Genomic DNA, 12,433 nt, shown 5'->3' on the forward strand with positions numbered 1-12,433 from the left:
CTACAACTGCATAATTTTAAGATAGAGCAATAAATTTTGTTTTGTATTGCAGAAAATGTTTAAAGCACTGTAGAATTGTGAATGACCAGTCCTTACAGACTTCAACAGAGCAAAAATCAAAAATATTTATGAGAATCTAACCTATCTCTCCTTGTACTTTTACAGGAATTTCATTTTCATTTCAGTATCTCTAACTGTTTTTTCTCCCCTATCTCAGTCTGTAGAGTGTTCTTAGTGTGCAATTTGACACCGATGATCCCAAATTGCAGCACCTTTCAAACTTCTTTATGTTTAGCTTCCAGTGATTCTGGACATTGCTTAGAAGAAGATCCCAGAAGAAAAAGATGTTTCAGTAAATATTTCAGTTAAGTCTGAAGAATTCCACCTGGCAAAGTCAACATCTATGAAGAAAACTCATGCAGTAAACTTTTTAATCCAAAGCCATATTATTCTTCATTTCTTTATTTCCAGTACAGTTTATAGTTAAAATGATTTCATTTTATGCATATTACAAAGCATCCTTTTCTTTTAAATGTTGCAGCCCATAGTCAAACTGAGATAGCAGAAGCTGTTATGAACTCTTATATGTATTGATATAAGCAAACCTACAACACACCCTTGCTCTGACCTTACCTTTTCTCCTTTTGCCTCTGCAGAAAATGCCAGTGACAATACTGATAATATCATAGCAGCATATACCTCCATTCAAATCATTACTTTTCTTATAGAGTTCATAGGGTATTTTAATAAATCATTGTCATTTTTCTTGAAAAATTGTTCATCTTACAATGTTTCTATATGAAATAAATTGGACATGGATAATAAATTAAATTAAAATAATCTCATTCCCCTCCTTTAGACATTCATAAATATCAGAATTACTGCCACTAGGAAATTGATTCAATTTAAACTGAAGTATACATTCAACTGGTTCACTATTTTTCAGTCAAAGGACTTTTTGTCAGAACTTAATTACAAGTGACTTGGAAGAGTACTATAGCTTGCTGCAGCCTCCTCAGATGGAGGAAGCAGAAATGAATTTTGCAGACTTCTGTGGCTCAAAATTAACATCCTGATCTTTAACAGACAGACATGCACCACTGTGTTTTCAAGGAAGTGCAATGTCTCAGTATAATTTATTGTGGAGAAAACATAGAGTATCCTTAAACAATATTTATTTATTTTGAAACCATTTTTACTACTTGATCTACTGAAAATTTCTTTGAATGCATGCCAGGGAATGCCACTATTTTTGCCCGTGTTCTTCTTCACTCTGCATTATACAATGAAAGTTAAATTCCAAAAATATCACCAATGAAAGACAACACAAAGAACAGAGAATGTACAGTGTTAAGTAAATCTCAATTTCCTTGAGTCTAATTACTCATAAGAAGGTAATTAATGGTGCAAGAAGATTCCTGAAAAACAAAGGAAATAAAGACAGCAGCAAGTTTCTATTCTGCAACTTTCTGTAATGTGTTACATGTTTTTTTAAATTCAAAATTTAAATTTTCAAATTCACTACCTCACAAGTCTTGAATTTAGGTAATTTTCAGTGAAAAACACATCTAATATTTTTTTCAATAATAATTGTGACCTAGTGGGTCTCTTTCAGGAATATTTCAAAAGAATATATAAAAAGATATTCTATGTCATGTTTGGACAAAATCAGGATTCAAGTCCCATCAGCACTAACTACTCAAAAAACCCTCCAAATACTTCTCTAAGTGCTTTGAAAATGTGATTAAACTATGTATATTAAAGTAAGAAGAACTTTTTATTGGTCTCAAGCAATTTTTTTTTTTAATGGTGCCAGTAATGTGGGTTTGATTAGGAAGAGATGTTCTGCCAGTGGCTGGACCTGTCAGGCAGTACATTAACTTTCCAAATTAAATGTCTTGCATTTTATTCTTGGAGTGGGTTGTGAGTGAGAAGTATTTCGGTAGTCTCATACTGGGCAACAGTTGTCTTCAAGGGTGGGCTGTCCTGACATACTGGCATCATCTGTTTATATTCAGGTAAGGTACTATCTAACTTGAAAAAGTATTTCCTCTCCAAAATATAACTCTACGAAATTCTCTTCAATTCATCAGCAAGTTGTTATTATTAGGTGCCTAAAAAAGAGTCATGATCCTTTATTCATCCAAGATCCACCATCCCCCCTTGAAACACACGTTGATTCTGTAGAGGTCCCCAAAGAGTCCTTTACTCTCTGAAAATGGGGAGGATGAGAGAAGATTCAGATCAAAGGCCAGAACTGATTTAAGACAGAAGAGGCAGTGTCAGTCACTTTCAACTTAGCTCAGCAGCTGCAGTGGTCATCTATGAGGTAGGATAACTCTTTTTATCTGTTTCAGACCACAGCTCAAAATCACACTTTCTCCTTAAATGTGTGCTATACCTGCAGGTGGCTGTTAGATGGGATCAAGATATGTACAAGCCTCTTTCTAAGGCAGAGGAGCCAAGAGCACAGAAATCAAATGACAAACAAATGAGCACCTGCATGTGTCAGGCACAATTTAGGGCATCTCCAATAACCCAAATATTTTCTTCTTTCATTGAATTGACTCCTGTCCTAGAAATGAACAGAGACCCCCTTAGGTGAATCTCTGTCAATGGCTTATTCCAATACACTGAGTTGTTTATTGGAAAGCAAAAAGCTAAAAAGCTTTATAAAAGCTAAATAACAGGCATGTCACCCTCTAAAACAGGTTGCCCTCCATTGGGGCAATAATGGAGATAGTAGTAAATTTTCTGCAATGTATTCTGGAAGACAGTCATCGGAGCCCGTAACAGCAGAAGATATATAGGCTGATACATCTCAAGGATATCTAGAAGAGAAAACAGCTTTTCACAGAAGCTGGTAACTATTCTGGCACCAGGCCTGCACAAATGTGGCACCTCAAGTGCAATCCCATGACAGAAATTAGGTATATCTGATGATAGAAAGAAATAATTTTAGAGGAGTGAATGAATACAACAAAAATCCCCATTATGGACTTACATACCTGACACCAAAGTCATTAACTGATTTCATTTAATTTATGTCTTCTGTTGTTTGCTCACCCAAGGAAATGAAGCATACCCGTTTGCAGCGCAAACAAGAATGTTTACAGGATAATATAGATACTCACTACACAGTCAACAAATATTTTCCTCAGCACACAAAGTCAAGAGCCATTTAAGAAGTAGAAGTGATTTATGACTTTTATGAATGTCAATCCTCTACTTGACATCAGTCCAAGAACAGTTTTCCCATGTCATGTGCATTTTCTGGCTACCAGCCTTTACTTATCTGCCCAGGTCTTCAACTTGCAGCAAATATTAAGTAGCAGAGGAGCAGAACAGCAGAATACTACAGCTTGGCTGGTTTTCCACTGAACACTGGCACACCAGTAGTCGAGTTGTCTCTGAACTGATTTTTCAAAAAGAAGTGATTACCTAAGCAGAAGGCTCTAATACAGGATAAATATGCATGTCATGTTCTGACACTAAGGATATGATCACAAACATGGGTAACAAACACCCAAGTACCGGCCAGGAGACCTGCCTCTCACAGATGTCTCAGGTGATCTTGTAGCCAGCCGTGTGTCAGCTTTTCTTGAGACAATGCCTGCTTGATGAATTAATTTGTGTTTTAAAGCATGACTTCTGGAAAGGGCTTATGACATTCTTATTTTCGATTATGCTCTTGAAATCTGAAGTTATCTATGCTTTCATATTTTCACTACAAATGACATCTAAATGATCCCATGCTTCAACTATGTTTTACCGTAGAGATGTTTAGAACAAGAAATACCTTTATCATAAAGAGGTTGACACCATGAAAGGGTTGACCCTTACTCCCATACATTGGATCCAAATAGCTACAGTATTTTGTTTACAGTTTGTATTTATCTAACTCATTTGTGCAAAATCTATTATACAGTGACAGGGAGGTTTTGAAGAACACCAGCAGAAATCATAGATAAGAGCAAAAGACTACTTCTTACATTTACTTTAGGAAAAAGTATCCCTTTTCTCTTAAAACACACAGTTTCTAATGAATTCATTTGAAGCACTGTTTTGCCATAGGCTGCAAGAAAAAAAAAAGCTTGAGTAGAAAAATGTTCTACCAAAGCCATTTACTGTGTATTCTGCAAGTTTGGGGGGTTGGCTGGAGAAAAACACCCATAGTTCAGCAAAGAAAAATAGTGGAAGTTGGGAACAGTACACAAGAGTCTAACTCATTTTCGCAGAAGTCATCATGAGGCTTCCTACAGTCAGTTAGAGGTAGAGAGCCCTCTTACATACACCGAGATGAGTAGTAGTCCTGGTTAGGCAACAGTTTCCAAGACTATCAGAGTTTCTTGCAGATAAGAGGATCCATGCAAAACCTGCTGTAATACTTATCTCATAGAGTGGGGACAATGCTTCACACATTTAGAACAGAGTGTTTTTTGTTATATAAACCTCTATATTTGTAGAGATGACAGTGAGACCCCAGACACTAGAGTAGTTATTTTTCACAGTTTTCCATTTCATGCATGACATTCCTTTTTAGAAGCATCATGACTGAGTTAGGAATACAAAGTTGTGAAGTAAAAAAGGTTGGTTTACATCTGTGAAAGCTTCAGTGCCTAATCAAGGCTACCAAGTTTCCAGGATTTTAATGCTTATTTAAAAAGTGAAAGTTTTTATCATAACAAATTACAGGTTTAAGTAACGTTAAGTTTTCAAATTAATTCCATCAACTCTTACTTGCAAATTAATCTTGCACAGCTGGTTTACAATTCATTATTACCAAAAGAGTAAGTTTGTATCGGTTTCAAACTACTCAGACAGGTGCTGGATGCTGCATTACACACTGGCAGTCTATGGAGCAGTGAGGTTATCTCCAAATTTTCTTTAAAATTTCTCCACCTACTTGCGAAGGAGCAAAGACTACCTGTCCCAAAATTACTTACTCAATGTCTGAATTTCTGCAGTGTAAGCAATGTAAACAGTGTATACAAAGGTAGTGAGGGTTGACAGTACAAGGTAACTAAGCCTGAGAGAGTGTAGCTAAGAAGATGACAATTAGGTCTGTGCCAGGAAACTACAGCAATGCAGCAGCCAGGTAAGTTTGCTCAAGTTTTGAATTTGAGGTACTAACTAACAACATGTGCATTTTCTAAAACAGAAAATAATTCAAATAAATAAAATGCATAGAAATTATTTTAAATGATCATATAAAAGATCATTTCACCACATCTAATCACCTTAATAATTTAAAAATTTTTAGATGGATAGATAGATACATAGATAGATAGACAGATAGATAGATGGATGGATGCAGGGATAGATAGAGAGATAGAGGTAGAGATAGATATATGGATTTCAGTCTACTACTACTACCTGAAAGTAGCTTGTAGTGAGGCAGGGGTCCATCCCTTCTCCCATGTAATAAGCATTAGGATGAGATAAAATGGACTCAGGTTGCACCTGGAGAGCTTTAGATTAGATATTAGGAAAAAAAATCTTCCTTGGAAAAGGTAGTAGTGGAATATGTTTCCCAGGGAATTGGTGGAATCACCAGTTGTGGAAGTGCTCAAAAGGTTCATGGTTGAGGAATTGGTGATGAAGATGATGGGGCTAAGTTAATGATTGGACACAATAATCTTAGTGCTCTTTTCCAACCTTAATGATTTTATGAGTTCATAATTTTATAGAAGTACTTTATAAAATATTTTTATATTTCATATCTACTATAAAATATACTTTAGGAGAAAAAATGTATTGGTGTCAGTTACATTACAAATAGACCTGTACTCTCTAAGCATAAATACAGTTAAATTTGTTTACAGAAATATCTCATTCATCTACACTTAAGGATTTCAGTAGATTTAGATGGCGGCTATTTACTAGGTATTTTAGTAATAGCTTACTCACTGTTCTTTGCTTTTATTATCCTTTTCACTCCTACTGCTCAAATTGTATTTTATATTGTTATGGATGCCAACAGACACTGTGATTTTCTAATGGGAAAAAAAAAAAAAAAATGGCCCAGACCTCTTAATTCTCTGCATCAATGCTGTATATCCCTGGAAACTTAGGAACATACACAGAGCTAATTAAAATCCTTTGACCAGTACACACTTTAATGCAAAAAAACAAAACCAAACAAAGAAACCCAAACAAACAAAATCATGTCAGCTAACTTCATTAAAATTGGGATGAAAATCAGCTTCCTCCTACAATATAAAACATGCATTTTATTTTAGGACTGTGCCTGAAGAGCTAACCAAATGCACTGTTCAGGCCTACTACAAGTTATATGAGCATTGAGATCAAACATCTACCTGCAAGCTGTAAGATGTTGAAATGAAGCAGAGCACAATCCAGCAGTGTGAAGGGATGAAAGTCTTTGTGACTACAATCTGTGATTTCAGTACACTTTTTGTGGTCTAAAAATAAAATAAAAAGGTTAAAGCTATTCATCTTATAGACTGGCAAAACTAGCAATCTAAGCAACAAATCCACTCTTATCCTTTATTTTTTGAGAAGCAATGTTTCCTCTGAACTTCAGCGACCCAGAGCACACATAACGCAGGAACTGCTGGTTAGGTTGACCACCCTGCTCCTTTCTGTTGTGATATTGCCAATAAAACTTAAAGACAAGTACTTGGGCTTAAAGGCTTTCAGACACATTATTAAATGGAACGTAAACAAGGTCAGCACATTCTTGCTGGTCCTTGAAATTACATTTGAGCTGTAGCAAAGGTCAGGAAGATGCCCTGAGCACAGACCCCATTATTTGGGCTCACAGAATATGTCCATAATACAGAACTGTTCCCCAAGGCTAGTTGGTACAGCAGAGTTCCAATTCACACACTTACATTCCCAGTCCCCCTCCCTCAGGATGGGCATAGCAAGCCACCTGTAAGGATTTACCCCTGCTCAGTAATCCGTTCATTGTGCCAAAGCACTGGTTGGAAAAGTCATCATTTCACAGGGTTTGTGGAATTGTGATTGGGTCTGCCTGCCAACATAAGAGCAGGTAGGATCAGGGCTAGAGTTCAGATCTGTTCTTTGGCCCTCTTCAGTGTATCATCTGACATATTTACAGCATTGGAAGATAGCATATTATTGTAGATGTAGAATCAGCCCTTTACCCCACAGACTTCACCAAAATATTTCCAGCAATTTGATCTTGTAATAGGACCTTTATTTTATTTTTTTAATATTTTTAATTATATGAAAGGGAAATAGATTCATATCTTTAAAAAGCCTTTTTTTTTTCAAGAATTTAAAAATTATCCTTTGTTCTAAGAAGCTTTTTTACAAGATTAATTTAGAGATATGAACTTACTTCAGTCAAAAAGTGTTTAGAAACAAATCCTGAATTAGAGATCAGATGTGATGGTGTTTATTAACTCAGTGCCTGAAAGAGACACAAGTAGTCCTGGGAGTGTTGGTGCCCACAGTAGGACTGCGGAGAGTGAAGGAAGCAGCATGGACCAGGGCCGGGGACAGCTGGAAGAGATACCCTCCAGCACTAAAGGTAGCAAGCAGCCCATGCCCAAGAAAGAGGCACTTCTAAAATTCAGTCTCTTACTCTATGTGGGACCTGCTAGCAATGTCATCCATGATCAATTCCTAGGCTACTAGTGCTTTTACACCTTAGATGAAATTCAAGTTCACTGCGCTATACATACATTTGTGTCAACAACTACTACTACAAAAAAATCCAGCTCAGAGGTTCTGGACTGCAGTCTGGAATCAGAGCTCACAAAAATCAGCAGCTCTTAAGGTTGCCTCACCCAAATTCCCCGTTTTTTGGTTTGCCAAGGCAGAAAAGTCATTAGGGGAAAGCGGCACAACATGACATAGGTACCACTGAAGGACTTCTCAGGCAGGGCACCAGGGGTTTACCTTGACCCTCATCCCTGAAATGAGTTGAGACTATTCAGGATGAAATAGTCAATCATCGTCTTCTCTTTCTTACATTCCAACCCTAAACCTAACCTTCCCGACACCAGCTGGGTTATAACCTCTCCATCTGCCCACTGTCCTTATGTTCTTTACAGAAACCACACATGGAGGGACTGGAGCTATGGATGTATCCACTAAAAACAGTGCCTCTAGCATCTACTATACATCCAAATTTCTCTCCATCATCTTCTGCACCTTGTGCAAACATATTGTCTGTCATAGCTGGGTACAGAGAAGAGGATTTATGCTGCAAGCTCCTGTTTTATGCAGTAGTTTTAAGTGCCTTTCCCACTATTCTGTAGTTACTGTCTCTTTCTTATCCTGTTTTTCTTAACCTCTCAGCTTCTTGATGACAAGTCAGTGCCCCTTGTCATTCAAAAAGTGAAAATCTTCAGGCCAGGAAATCCGTGCTTGTGAACTGCTACTTATCAGGCTTCTTAGCTGTTTGGTCAAAGTAAGAATTCTCCTGGTCAGGCAGCACTGAAGTAAAGCATTGTATATCCTGGGATTCACAGGAAAGGGCACTGCCTCACTGAATGACTACAGCTATTATTGGTAATTGTTTTTCAAGAACTCTCACATTAACATTCTGTCATGGCAAGCAATCTAGCAACCTCTCAGGATGATCATTCCAACAATAAAAAGTACATAAAACAAATTTGCCAAAATGCAGTCATGCATGTCCTGAAATGAAGTATCAATCTATGGAATTGCTCTGAAAGGAGATAACTGACTAATATCCTTGACAGTGGGTTTCCAGTGCTCCTAGAGTTGTATAAGAGCCCCTCACAGCCCCAAATGTCTTCTTCATGAAGGTCAACTGCACTATAGTCCATTTATGACAAGTCATTTTCTGTCTAGTTTCCAGATAAGCACTTGAACAGACCATGGATTTTTTTCCTCAATTGGCTATTTTCAGCTAAAAAATTGTTTTAGAGGTCCTGAGCAATAACACAGGCCTTGGGAGAAAAGCCTTTCTGCATTAGCCATCTGACTGACACCATGAATGATTACATCCAAGCATCAAATTTAATGAGATTTCTGCAAAAATGGGTGACATCTGCATAGCACTCATGTCCTGGCTAACTGACATACATTTGTCATCACTGAGGCCTTTGTCCTTTATTAATCCACTTTCGAGAATGCCTGCTGTTGGAAATTGAAATGCTTTTTAGCAGTCACCCTGCAGACTGTGTAAGAGCACACATCTCTGAAAGCATAATGACACACTGTCATGCCTAGGAATGCATTTAAAACATTTAAAAACATGAGAGAACTCTGACAACAAAATATATTGAGAATTTAGCAGGGGATGTCTGCATAAACATTATTCTACATCCTTTAAAAAAAGCAAGGTGCATATACTTTTGTTATAATATAGTGGCTAGAAACTCTTTAACAATATTCAGAGTGCATGGGAGAAATATTGTTATAAAGGAAATGTACTAAAATATTTTCCTTTAATTTTGTTTGTGCTTGGGACCATTATATAATTCTGGGCCTAGGGCTCCAACCCAGTAAAAGCATACGATTGTATCAAAATCCCAGCTTTCCTCTAAACTTTCCCTCATGGCTACAAATAAAAATTTCACTAATATTTTCCTACATCAACAGATAGCCTGAGACAGTAGAGGATGGAGATTGAAGAATCACCCTTTTTTATTAAATTAGCCCCAGGACTTTCTCTTCTGAGACAAAGATCTGACCTGGTGCTTCCCAGCAAAGAGCAGCAAACACTTGGCAGGAAGGCAGGAGTGCAAAGAACATATCTTTCTTCCATGTTTTCTCCAAGGAAGAAAAGCAAGACATTTCCACTGCAAATGAAATGGGACTCTGGAAGGCCAAGAGCTGCAAGGTGTCCAATGTGAGGCACCATCTTATTCCAGGCATTGCTTGCACCTTGATCAAAGGCACTGACAGCAGCAAAGTCAAGTCTATTGAGCAGGCAGAGCAAGGGGAGACACTCAGCAGTGAAGATGTTCATTGCCGATGGAAGTGGAAAACCGAGTTCCTTGTTCTTCCTATGGCCCAGAGCCATACTCTGAGCTCCTGAGAAGACTGCAGTGCATTGTGAAGACAATATTCTTCCATCATACATCCACAGTATTAAAATTTCCTGAATTGAATCTCCTGAATTTCAAACAGTGGTTTCTCTTTCTTGTCGCTATTATTTCTAAACGCCATATATTTCCAACATTTATTGCCAATTAGTTGCTTTTACATAATTGCCAAGCGAAGAGGGGCAAGTGAATAGCACAATTTGCTCTCTCATTTATAGGATTCAATGTTTCTTTCACTCTGAAGATATTGACCCCAACTATTACAAAATTCTGATCCAGCTGTTGTCACAACTCATGTAACCGTGTTTTAGTTGAAGGCATATCAGAGAAAATATGAAGCTCTTTACAGCTGCAAATGACAAAAAAATTACAGTATGTACAAATACTTCAATAATGGATTTTTTTAGCCTTTGATGTTCAGATAAATTTGTTTTTACTCTTGGACTAAGAAACCCAGCCAGTAAAAAATTTGATTGCATGAAATAGCACTAAAATATTAAAATGCTGAACTCTGTAGTGCAGAAATACTGGCTGCAACTTCCTCTTCAAAGGGAGGCACCAGATCCCTGTGTTTGCCACCTTGATCTGCATGCTCTGAGCTCTGACATTTCAGCAAGTGGGACCACACCACTCACCAGAGTTCAGACGACTGGAAGTTTTCAAAGGTCCTACTCTGCTGCAGCTCATGGTATGTTCAAACAGCATTGGGCTCCCTCAAAAGAGTACCAGCAATGGCTTTCTATTGATGAAGTTTTTTTCCCTTCCTGCAGTTCCATTTTGGAGAAAGTGTCTGTTAGTGCATTTCTGATTTCACAGTCCTCCATCTGTGTAGGAGCAGAAGCAAAACATCAGCCTCCAATAGCAAGAACATGGAAAACAATTTAAAGGGTCTTGGATGCCAAAAATATTTTTTTTTCCTAAATAACTATAGCTATTAATAATATGAATATTTTATGGAAGTAACAAGTTCTGTCCTCCAGGACTTATATAATCTTTTAAGTACAAGAAACCACAAGAAAGAGGTTTGTTTTGCATTTATAGATTTCAGAGACACACATTTTCCCAAAAACATCTGATTAAAAACAACAATGGAGGAGGATCCTGAACCAGGACAAACTTCCTCCAATTTAGTTTGGCAAGTGTAAATGAACAATGTTTTCAAACACCACTCATATCAATCATCAAGAATTAAATAAGAAAATTATGGATAGGAGTGGGATGTTACAGTCGCATATTTCTTTGCAAAGTTATGTTTGTTACCAGAGACCTCAATTATTGCAGCAGTCACATGGCCTATACAAACGGTGATTAGCATGTTCTCATTTAGAGAAGCTAAATGGAAAAAATAATCCTTTACTTTACAAATTAGGAAGTTTTCATGTGATTTTTGTTGGGTTTTAGTGACCTCTAAGTAATTTTCAACTTTTAAAAAGTTTTGGGTTGGGTTTTTTTTTACTTTAGTTTTAGTAGCTTTCAATCAAACAGTTAATGGACTTTCAGCAGGAATCCAGGCAGCTTTCCTGGGTGAGTGAATTTCAGAAAAGGGATGAATGTTCTGTTCTTGATTCAGGTATTAGTAATATTATTGTTCTTCGTGAAGAGCATCCTCCTGCGCTTCATTTTTTTTAATATCTGTCTTTCTCGCTGACAAGGCTCGCACAAAGAGAAGAGGTGATTGTGACCACTCGGTCTAGCCTGGATGCTTCCTAAAATTCCTCTTTTGCTCCTCTACTGTTAGGTTCAGAACAATTACAATGGAGTTTTGGGGGTGTTTTTTAATCTGTTTCTATTTTTAGTCCTCCTGCTGTCACTTAGACAAGCTAATTGATGTTCACTCACGCAGCATCTAAAGAATAGCAACAATCACAGTTTACCATCAGAAATCATGGAAATGAGGTATCTCCATGATGTCTTACTGTGTATCTTAGCTCTCGTATTTCATGGATATTCAGCTCCACTGGGTCCCTACAGAATGCATCTCCTGTATTAATGCTGCACATCCACAAATGATGGTGTAGTCTGTTTGATTATTCCACTTTATTTCTAGGTCCTCCTGGTCCCCCAGGGGTTGTAATAGTCGAGGAAATTACAGACACAACAGCAACACTCTCCTGGAGTCCTGGGGCAGACAATCACAGCCCTATCTCCCTCTACAACCTGCAAGCACGCAGTCCATTTTCTCTTGGCTGGCAGACCGTAAAAACAGGTGAGAAAAATTTTCAAACAGCAAGTAGACTGTTCCAAACCCCTGATAATAACAGTAATAATCACTGGCAACTACAGGAACAAATACTCTTAAGAAAACAATGGCAAATTAAAATCACTGATTTTTTTTCTTTTTTTTCTTAAATTCCTTTGTGTTACTTAGCAGCAGCTCTGAAAGGACAGCACAAAGACACCTGCCACGATGCAACTGTGAA

General features: G+C 37.4%; 1 protein-coding gene across 3 annotated transcripts in view; it reads left to right on the forward strand.

Annotated features, from left to right (window-relative positions):
• CNTN5 (contactin 5) overlaps window positions 1-12,433 on the forward strand; it is a 598,136-nt gene that overhangs the window by 551,791 nt on the left and 33,912 nt on the right. For all 3 annotated transcript variants that reach the window (XM_066175731.1, XM_066175732.1, XM_066175733.1), the window contains one exon: window positions 12,061-12,219. In XM_066175731.1, the coding sequence (XP_066031828.1) occupies window positions 12,061-12,219 (159 nt within the window). The remainder of the gene's footprint in view (window positions 1-12,060; window positions 12,220-12,433) is intronic.

Source organism: Chamaea fasciata, unplaced genomic scaffold, assembly GCF_029207755.1.
Source record: "Chamaea fasciata isolate MVZ Bird 193981 ecotype frontalis unplaced genomic scaffold, bChaFas1.0.hap1 SCAF_2, whole genome shotgun sequence".
In the NCBI taxonomy this organism is placed as follows: Eukaryota; Metazoa; Chordata; class Aves; order Passeriformes; family Sylviidae; genus Chamaea; species Chamaea fasciata.